At 42.3% G+C, this 10,893-nt stretch overlaps 1 protein-coding gene across 1 annotated transcript in view; it reads left to right on the top strand.

Moving 5' to 3' along the window:
* The first annotated feature begins 421 nt into the window (after positions 1-421).
* Positions 422-10,893, top strand: part of ADAMTS20 (ADAM metallopeptidase with thrombospondin type 1 motif 20) — a 103,699-nt gene continuing 93,227 nt past the window's right edge. The window contains exons 1-2 of the mRNA XM_075704757.1: positions 422-512; positions 757-1,103. Coding sequence (XP_075560872.1) covers positions 422-512; positions 757-1,103 — 438 coding nt within the window. The remainder of the gene's footprint in view (positions 513-756; positions 1,104-10,893) is intronic.

Here is a 10,893-nt window from a genome sequence, read left to right as displayed (position 1 = left end):
TGACCTCCGCCATTGGGCGGCTCCCGCCCCGGGGGCGGGCCGGGCGCCGGGGCCCGCTTTGAAGTGCGGGTGCGGGGATGGCCAGCGCCTGACGGCAGCGGGGCAGCTCCTCGCCTCCCCGCCGGCGGCGGCGGCAGGGGCAGGGGCGCGGGAGGCGGAGGAAGGGACCGCGGAAGGAAGGGCCGCCCTCGCCCACCCCGGCAGAGAGCGAGCTGGGGGAGCGGAGGCGAGGGGCTGGGCGGGGAGGGAGCGCCGTCGCGGGGCGTTGCGGGGGTGGAGGGGGGCGCGGAGGCGGCGGGGCAGCGAGGAGGGGCGCGGGGGGCATGGGGGAGCCGCGCCGCGCCGGGTCGGCCCAGGCGGCCGGCGGCTGCTGAGGCAGCGGCCCGGGGGCGCCGCGGGCACGCCCGCCGCCGAGCGAGCCATGCGGGTGGCGAGGTGGCTGGCGGCTCTGCTCTGCCCCCTCTCCCTGCTCGTCACCGCGTCGCGGCCGCTCCGCTTCCACCCGGGACAAGGTAAACAAGCGGCCACAAAGCCGGCCGGGACCCGCGGGGCGGCCGCCGCTCCCCTGGCCGCGGGCGGGGAGGGGGCGGCGGGGGCGCGGGGCCGGAGCGGGGGCCGGGCGGGCGGGGCGGGGGCTGCCCCGCCGCCCCCCTCCTGTCACCGGAGCCCTGGTGCCGTGCCGGGAGCCGGCTGGGTGCGAGCGAAGGGTGCTGCCGAGCGGCTGGGTCAGGCTGAGTCCCTTGCGTTCTCTTGCAGAGACCTTCGTGAAGCAGCTCTCCTCCTACGAAATCATCACACCTGTCCGAGTGAATGAGTTTGGAGAAGTTTTCCCTCACACGCGTCACTTCAGCAGGAGGAAAAGGAGCTTGGAGGCACCGCTGGAGCCCACTGCTTTCCGGACACATTACCAGCTCAGTGCATACGGGCAGGTCTTCCAGCTCAACCTGAGTGCTGATGCAGGCTTCCTTGCTGCTCAGTACACTGTGGTGCACGTAGGGGCCCCGCAGAAGCAGTCCTCCCCTGACTTGCGCCACTGTTTCTACCGTGGGCATGTCAATGCGCAGGAGACTCACATGGCTGTCTTCAGCATCTGTGGTGGCTTGGTAAGCATGTTGGTTACTGCCTCCTGTCTCCATTCATATTCTTCTCCTCCCTGAAAGAAATGTAGCGGGATGCCTTTGCTGCAGACCTGAGCTGGAAATTCTCAGCCGTCATTCCAAGTAGCTGGTCGTGAAATGTCTTGGCGTTGGCAGTTTGCAGTCTTGATGATACTTTTTTGGCGGGATATACACATGCCGCTTTCAAAGGATCTATTGCTGGCCTGTTATAGAATTGGTTGATGTAACTCCTGACACCAAGAGCATTATAACAGAGGAAAAAACATGCCTCAGAAACACAGTAAGCTATTGTTTTGATGAAATGATGCTGTTAGTTGGCATCAGTTACACGTTAGTAGCTTTATAGATAGATACTGTGTGGCTATGAGTGAGGAATAATGGTACTTGAGATGATGAGAGAACTGGTGTCGGTATTTCTGTCCCTCTGCTTTCAGCAATGCTGTAGGGGTGTGTCATGTTCTAATAGGTGTGCAGCAGTGCTCTCTAATCACGTTTCTGTTAAAAGTGAATGGGAATCTTCCCGCTAACTTCAGTGGGAGTGTGTCTATAAAATGCTTCTTAAGAACTGAATGGAGCAAATGAATCAAAACTCCATTGATATACGTTCTTTACTTATCTCTTGATCTTTTGAGTAGTCTATAGAAAATAGAATGGAGTTGGCTGGATATGTACAGGAGGGTGTAATGCGTATCAAAAGAGGGTGATACACACGATAGAGGATCAGAAATAACTGGTACTTGAGAGAGACACCTCTGTCTAGTGTGTGTTCTTGGATATATGCCACCTTGTCTTTGGGTTGAGGCCTGTGGGCTTGGGCTAGTCCTTGGAAATACTGGAGAAGGAAGCATTTGAAAACAGTAATTCTGTATTCATGAAAGTTTTGTCTGTATATCTTGCTTTACAAACAGCTGTCATTCATTCTTGTCTGCATTATACAAACCACAATTCAAACCTATACCCCACTGACAGTGTTGCACTCCTAACTCACAGAGGGAATAGGAAAGGATGAATCACAAATATCCTCCCCACACTGTTGTTTCATGTTCTAGTAGATGCTCATATACCATGGCATTGAGAATAGTGTCCTAGTCTATACAAGAAGTTTTAAAACCTTCTCTTTTCATAACTTCTGTTGCCTGTTTTAATTCTGTCCCTGCAAACCATCATTTTTCACTACTTGAAGGGACCACGCATGCTGAAATAATTTTTCTGGAAAACGTGTACCTGCTACATTTTAAAGTTGTCTCAACCACCTATTATTTAGCAGCTGTTGAACTCTTCAGCACAAGACCCTCTTCTCTGTAATAATTTGAATGTCTCGCTTCTCTTGTTTCTCTCTCCCTACTTGGCTGATGCGTTACAGTCTGCATCATGTATGCTTCCACTTGGAAATCCTTGAGTGCCTTAAACTGAGCCTTTGCCTCTTCTAGATGAGCCTTGTGAACTTTCACTGCAGCTCCCAGCTGGGCTTCATGTCTTCAGTCATTGCCTGGCTGACGGGGGTGCCTCAGATGAGCCACCAGCAGAGTCCTTGCTGTCCCGGTGCTCTCAGGACCTTTTCCCACTGCTCATTGCACTTTCTGTCCAGGCAGACACAGCCTTGCGGAGGGTATGTAGCATACCCAGCATAATGGCTGGTTTCCCCTCACTAATGAAGCTGGTGAGGCTTTCAGAAGAGGAAGCAGGGCCTTGTATGGGTGCTGGTGCACTTCTTGTGAGACATGCCTGTAGTTCCCCAGGGAGGGATTGTGTGGCGACAAAGAGGCGGTCATAACCAGCTGGTAGCTTGTATCTGCACAGACTATCCTCCAGCCTGAGTTGGAGCCTTCAGCCTAATGTTCTTCCTCATCCTCATGGATTCAAAGTAAATGTTACACTCTTCATGTGACTGCCAGGGGAGACAACTTTTTTGGAGTCGAGAGAAGAATGGATGTGAAAAGAGGGAGATAGAGGCCAGGTGGAATTTTCCTGTGAGATCTTGTCCTCTCTGAGTGCATTGCCCACTCCCAGGTGGGGCTACCTTCAAAAGTTAGTGAAAACAAACTCTTCTCAAGGTTTTTAAAATTTTATAGCTTTGTGCATTCAGCAAATGAACCTACAAAAATTAGCTAGTCAGTTATTGCTCTTTCATTGAACAGTACCATGCTTCATGAATACATGCAAAGATTTAAGTGGGACTGCTGCCAAGGTAAGATACTATTTATTGTGAGACAGTAGAAACTAGACCAGTGACTCAGTAGCCCTGTATTACTTTTATTTTAAGTAAAATCCCTTCTCTTTGTAGGATCCTTTTTCTTCAGTGCTGAACTTGAGCTTGGTGTATGGAAACTAAAGTAGAAGAGATTGCTTTGAACTGTTTGGTATAGTTTTATCTTCCAGCTTTGCATATATAAGACAAATTCTGTAGACCAATGCTGTTAAAGCTAGGGAGGAAAAAAGCATGTAGACTTAGCTAAAAAGGTACAGGAAATTTAACAACGGAATTCTAAAAATTGCTCTGAAGGTGTGCCTGAGTGATCTGAATTTAAACCACGTACTTGAGTTCACTTTATCCTGTAGGCATCTATCCCCACGCTCTGCACTGCCTTCATTCACAGCTTCACTCCTGCTTCCTGCGTTCCTTTTCTTTTTTGCATTCTCAGGTTGAGTGTACTCTCCCCCTCAATCTCTGCTTTCCCCTTTCACCCTCAGTTAAGCCTTTTTCTGAGTGTACCAAGAGCATGTGCAACCCAGAGTACCCATGGAGCATTGCTTAACAGCTCCTGACACCCTGTATGCAGTTTTGCTGTGTTACATTTCAGAGCATGCCCTGGGTTCAGGGATGCAAATGGCAAAGGGAGGTTAGAAGGTCAGCGGGGAGTCAGTAGTAATTGCAAGGAGGGAGTGTGTAATTAGGGAAGTTTAGGATGCTGTCAAAGGCAGAAGGTCATTTGGAGTGATGGCCTGGGTGCCTAGTTGAACATCTGATCACAGAGGCATATTTCTTGTAGAGTAATTTTTGAAATTTCACACTTAATTTCACTATATTTTCCTAAATTCTGTATCTTTTTTTTTACTTTTACTGCATTGGTCAATTATAGCTTCCTACAAATGTGGGAAATGAGATTTGCTGAGGATGCCCCTGGATGCATGTAGCCTAAAGAGTCCTCTCAAATATTATCCAGACAGCAAAATCAAAGAGGTTAAAAAAAAATACTAAAAAAAAATCATGTAACTTTTGAGAACATATGGCTTACAAGTTTATTGATAAATATGAGCAAATACCAGTGAATAAGGTATCTTAAAATGAGGGAGCTATCACCATTTATAACTAGAACAAGCCTTCAATTCCTGGCAGGCTCCTGTCTGAAGAAAGGGGCTTTATTTTTATTTGTTTTAATCCTGAATGAATGCTACAAAAACAGTTTTGGTCCTTTGAGAAGCCTGGTATTCTTTCATGGAGGTCAGGAATGTGTTGACTGATGCTGAGGATAGTTACACAGTTTTCATGAGCTGGGAGAATGCCTAAGCGCCAAAGGCAGTTTATGTGACTACTGTAGAGAGGGAAGGGTGAGGAAGGAAGAAACATACATCTCTTTGAGTGTACAGTCTCTGGTGTATAGAGCGATTTCACATGCTTACTGACTGGCAAAAGTTAGGAGTAGGGAAGTACACGTGAATCTCATCTTGCATGGATTGGCTAGCTATCAGCTTTCTTCAGTCTAGAAAGGCAGGACTGCTTTGTTTTAATGTAGCTTCTGCAGCGTAACAAGGTCTGTGTGACAAATTCCTTCCTTGGGAGCTCAAGGAAGCCCCTTGGTAACACTCTTTGACAGCACATCAAGCTTACTTTTGTCTGGAGAATGGCAGAAATACGAACCTAAGGGTGTATCTTCAGAATTTTCTCAGTACAAGAGGTTGTATTTATTTTTTTACTAATACGGGTCAGCAGATCACCTTTCTAGGATTTGAAAACAATTCTGTCTGCTACTATGGGTGAGTGCAGTAGTTCCTTTTCAGAAAAAGTAATAGGCAGTGAAATGTAATTTTTAATTGTTTGGTTTAAAAAAACAAACCCCAAACAAAAATAATAATAATAAAAAAATCCCAAACCCCCACAAACCCAAAAACTTTCTAGAAGCTAGTGCTAGCATAGCCAGCGTGTAGTTTCTTGTGGAGATCTAGTGCAGGTAACAGACTCCATGTATTTGCTTTCCAGTTTTGTGCTGCTTAGTACTAATAACTTCAGTGAGTTAAAGCTTTCTTTGGAAAACCAATGTAGTTTAACACTTGCAACTGGAAGATAGGCTTTCCTTGACATAACTTAATGTTTTAACTTATGGGCAGTCGCTTCAAAAAAGTTACCTTCTAAATCTGAAAGGCGGATTAGTTTTCAGCATTCAGGTCACCTTTATAAACTTACGAGCATCCATAAGCCACATACTGTTTTTTGTGGATTTTTATCTTAATGTAGAGATTGTATCATAAGCTAGGGAAAATCATTAAAATGTCAACTCAAGACAATCAATTCTTGCTTGGACAAACTAAGTCTTATTGCTGCTGACTGGCTGATGTGATGACTTCCATCTAATAGTTTTAGTTTCACTTGTCATATAGGTACACAAGGTGAGTCTCTGGCCCTGAATCTTGGCAACACAACAGTCAAACTTCAGTGCTTCCATTATCACCCTGTGTATTTGTTCTCTCTCTCACCAGTACAAAATGGTTTCAAATACAAAGGTTGATTTTGCAAGTAAAAGAGAAAATGTTCTTTTTGGTCATTGTTTTTGTAGCTAAAGAGAACCAAAAAGGACCAGGAAGTAGACCAAACCCTACCTTCTCTACATTGAAAAGATCTAGATAAAGATTTTTGTACTTGATTGCTTCATTGAATTTTTCCTTTGATTTTTTTTTTCCTGCTTTCTTCTCTGATTATTTACTCTTTTGCTCTTGACTTCATTTCATTTACAATTTTGTATCTCATTTACTTTGGTTTGTTTTCCTATTATCTTTTCCCTAATATGTATTCTCACCAGCAGGACCAATTTTTAAGTATTTGCACTTCAGTGACACTTGAACTATCATTTTTCAACAACAGTCTATTTTAATGACTGCAGTTGCCTGAAGTCTTCCCGGTCTTGCTCTGCTGGCTACAGGATGAATGGCGCATATCTTTTACTATTACTATCTCATCTCTTTTTGGCTTTGTAGACACTCATGTCTTTCACATACATCTGAGTGTGGACCATAACACTTGAATTTATTTGAGTATGATCCTGTGTCCCAGAGACAATTTCTGTTTGCCTGCCTTGGCAAAATCTCTATTCATCATACAATTTGTTATGAAATAGCAAGACAGCTTAGGTCCCCCCTGAGGCTCTTGCAAAAAAAACCTGAAACATCCCCAGCACATTTTCCCCAAGCTCTCCACATCTCACCTTTTCCTGAAAATATTTCCATAGATACTATGCTTTTGCACATGGACCAGCACAGATCAGCAAATACAGGTGGTAATTGCAATTGTAAAATGAGAAAATACATGGGGTTGTGAACTGTGCAGCTGAAGGGCTTTCACAGAAAATGTCCGTCAGAAGCAGTAGGATCTGAGTATGTATCTACCTTTTCACCACCAATTCTGCACGAATTGTCCTTTAAATAGGCATGTCCCAGTCTGTTTAACACTTTGTCAAGGGTGCTCAGCCATTGCTGGTCTGCCTTTTGCCTGCATCCTGTGTCTGGTACCCTTCTTCCCTGGCAGCTGCTTGAGCGCATTCTGTTTGCCAGGTAAATTATCCTGATGGCTGCATCCTGTTCTTAACTGCTGCCTTTATGAGATCCATAATCTCTTTTTTTTTTTTTTCATCACTTTGGGTTTATGTGACACAGGTGAGTTTGCTGGAAAGCTGTGGGCAGCCACAGGAGGTTGGATTTGCTTATGTATATATAAATATGCATATGTTCATTAAACTTCCAGGAAGTTCACAGAAGGTACTGTGCATGAACATAAGTGATAAGGGTGTCAGAGGAGGGGAGAAGACATAACATATAGCCCTTGCTGTCACTAGGTGAGTTAAATTACTGAAATGGTATGTAAAAGGGCTTTTTTTTTTTTGTCTTAATGTTTCCAGCCCCAGGTGGCAGTCAACAGTTAGCTGTCATGGATCTCAGGAAACTTTGTACTCTTGGGGAATAGACAGGCTTCCCACATGAGATAACGTATCTGCAATAGTCTCAGTTGTCATTCTGTTTTAGATGTACCCTTGTGTAGAAAATGGCAAGATTATGGTAGCAAGGTCAGATACTGCGAGAACAAGTCATCATACCTTCTGGGCATATAGATATTGACAAAAGCACGCAGGTAACTTACTGTGTGGTTGACTAAAACAGGTGAAAATCTAGCCATACCTTGCGTGTACTTGAGTGATAGCTGCCTTATGGTGCATGTGAGGTTGAAAGGACTTTTTGGAGCTATTCATCTCTTAGTGAGAGAAAAAGGTGGTTCTGCATTTACTTAAAAACATCAAAGCTAGGAAGTTCTCTTTTAAACAGAGGTAACTTGCAAATGTATATTTGCTTGACATTTACTGGAACAGACAAGATTATATGATGGAGTTTCTGCCAATATTAAGCGTATGGATCTCCTAGGTCTGTGTTCTATGGGAATAATTAGCTTGATGATTATTTATGTGTTTTAAAACAAAACCCCTAAAAAACAAAAATCAAAGACAACATTTCCCACCTCCCGAAGAAATCCAGTCAAACCAAAACCCCCCTTCATGTATATATATACATTTTGTTTCACCAGTTTCAACAGGTATTAAAGAATAGCTGCTTTTCCATAATGAAATCTCCATATATATATGACTAAAGCTGTTATGCATAACTTTTGACTTGTCTAGCTTGTTGACTGTGTGAATTGTATATAAAGGTAAAACTAAATAAATTGCCTGTCTCTTCCTTCCACTCTGATGAATCTTGTTAATTGCCACGATCCCTGCTCTTTCCAGCTGTCTTTGAGACTGTTATTGTTACATTCTATGCTATTTAGCTGGTCTGTTGTTACAAATTGTATTTAGAAACTCGTGGAACACCACTTTTACCAGGCTTCAGCCAGACTTTCTTGCCTAGAATAGCCTTACAAAGTGATGTTCAGGGTACCTAGAGCTAGGATTTACACTTCCTGCAAGAATATTCTTTCCCCTATGCATTATGCAAAATGGAAATGCAGGTTGTTTTTTTGGTGATCCTGAGTGAAAGTAACTTGGCAGTTAGACACTAGATTCAGTGCTACGGTTATCAGCATGGTTAGATCAGGTGTGATCTAAACATAGAAACAGGTAAGATCCCTTTAGGAGTTTACATGGAATCTAAATTCCTATCTAGAATTATGTAATTCTATTTAACCAGTGATTAGGTGCCTTTCCAGACTGGGACACTTGTGAGCATGGGTGGGCGCCTCATTAGTTCAGTTCAAGGTGTGATTTAAGGTGTGATTACTATCTGCGCATGAAATCTTAACATCACAGAATTTGTAAGGACATGTAGTTAGATCATAGTTAAACTTACAATGAAAGATTTTTTTTCAGTACAGTAAGTTTTTAGCATTTTATTCTATTTCTCTTGAACTTCAAATATGTTGCTTTAGTCACTTCTAAAAAGGTGCTCCACCAGAAGACAGTTATTCATTGCTAGATATTTCTTCCGTGCTGCTTAGCTGGTGTATTATTTATTATTTTATTACTATGTTCTTATAATATTATATTAACTCTAGTTTTAATTAATACATTAGCTTGCAACCACTACCTCTTGTTGTTTCTATCTGAATTATCTTCTAGTAGAAATATTTTTTCCAGATGTTGGCAGTGTACCATGATCAGATAACCTCTAATACTTTTTTCTTCAGTGAACTAATTAAGCTGTGCTTAAGTCTTTCATTAGAAAACATTGTAACAGTGGAGCAGGAAGAAAGGGGTGAAGGGCTTCTCACATGATTCAGAAGAGCTTTGAATTAACACAAGGGGGAGGGAGGGAAGAGAATAATATAAAAGGAAGGGATTTCGTAATTTACTTTGACCATGAAAGTACTCGTGCTGTAAACTACTTGCAGGTTTTTGAGTTTGAGTTAAGAAGCCATACCATGAGGGCATGAAAAATACTTGAGTGCAGGAGTGGAGCTTACCTGGGAGGGAGTATGCCAGTTTAGAGTCATGTTTTCCAGAACTTCAGATGTTCTTTTAGCATTTTTATGAAACCTTTCCAATTTTGCTGTTGGACATACTAAGATTAATTCCACGTTTCTGAAACCTGCTATATATCCCTTATGTTTTCCATGTGTTTTATGAAGTTGCCATTATACACAAGGATGTAATTTGTATATGGGCATGGTACATACTTTAACAATAAATTCTGCAGTATTTATTTCTACTACTGTCAGAATAGAGTAAATACATTGATTAAGACTGTACAGTTTTAAGCTACTTTGAACCACTAAGACATACCATATATAGTAAGTAGCTGTGTTGATCCATTGAACCTTGATTTAATATAAAGTGTCTAACTCATCCAGAGTATTTTAAATCCAAGAAATAAATTATCTTTCTCATGTGGGTTTTCTCATAAAGTTCCTCAAATCTATGTATATCCATAGTCCTGGGTAGCACTTCCTCTTTGGACCACTTATTTATGATGTGCAAGGGACTGTTTTCAATTTTTTACTCCACTTCTACTGAAGAGATCTTTTAAATGCACTTTTACCTCTTTATCTGAGAACAGAAATAGAATGTTTCAGGCAGATTTCTTGTTACATGATTTGAGAGGCATCTGTAGATGATAAGTAAATCCAGTTCATTTCTGATTTCATTTCCTGCAAATGCTTGGGCTCCTGTTTCAGCAACCTGCCTCTGTACATCTAAGTGACTTTTGGTAAAAACAAATAAACAGAAGTATTTTTCATTTGGATCTCACAGCTCTTTTCCTTGTACGCCTAATTCATGGTAATAGCTCTATTTGTATCAGCAGAGTTTGTCACCAGATTAAGTATCACTTTCATGAATGAAGGACTGTAAAACAGACAGTGTACCTGGTGCCTGAATTTTGTAGGCCTGTGTGTTAGGAAAATGAGGGGGTAACCATGTGTAGCTAATGAAAATCCAGCTTTAGTCTTCATAGAGAATTTAAAGGATTGGAATTGGTGGCTTCAAGCTCAATGTCTGCCTGGGTTTTGAATGACAAATATCATATACCCTTCTTAAGATAGAGAACTGTTTACATCTCTTATCCTTTGTTCTTTTTCACATACAATATAATGAATTCTTCTCAACTGGAATAGGGGATGTGCAAAAAATTTATTGTAGACTACTGGGGGGAGGGCTTCCTAACTAGTCAGTGGTAGTAATTACTTGTTTATCTATACATCGTTGAAGAAGAGAGAATTCATTGAGGAAAGAATGAAAGTTTGTTGCATTATAGATTTTTGATCAGCTATTTTTTTCCAGATCTAAACAAACTGTGGATCCTGGGATACTGTGCAAGAATCAGTGGGCCAGAGAGTGAGCAAGCGAGAGGAAGACTACCTCCATTTTTCTAAAATAGCCCAAGTATCTGGAAAGGTGGAATCTCCAGTCTCAAGGATACTATTGTGCCTTCTTGTATTAATATTTTAATTTAAAACAGAAAGCTAAGAATAATTCTGAGATCATGAAATGTAATATGGGATTCTTTCCTTCCAACTGTCTGTCCTAAGTTTTTGGACTGTAAGTTTGTCATGTGTTTTGTATTTTCTTGGGTATAATGAAGA

Source organism: Pelecanus crispus, chromosome 1 (genome assembly GCF_030463565.1).
Source record: "Pelecanus crispus isolate bPelCri1 chromosome 1, bPelCri1.pri, whole genome shotgun sequence".
In the NCBI taxonomy this organism is placed as follows: domain Eukaryota; kingdom Metazoa; phylum Chordata; class Aves; order Pelecaniformes; family Pelecanidae; genus Pelecanus; species Pelecanus crispus.
The sequence above is the reverse complement of the archived record's forward strand: the minus strand, read 5'-3'. Positions and strand labels throughout refer to the sequence as shown.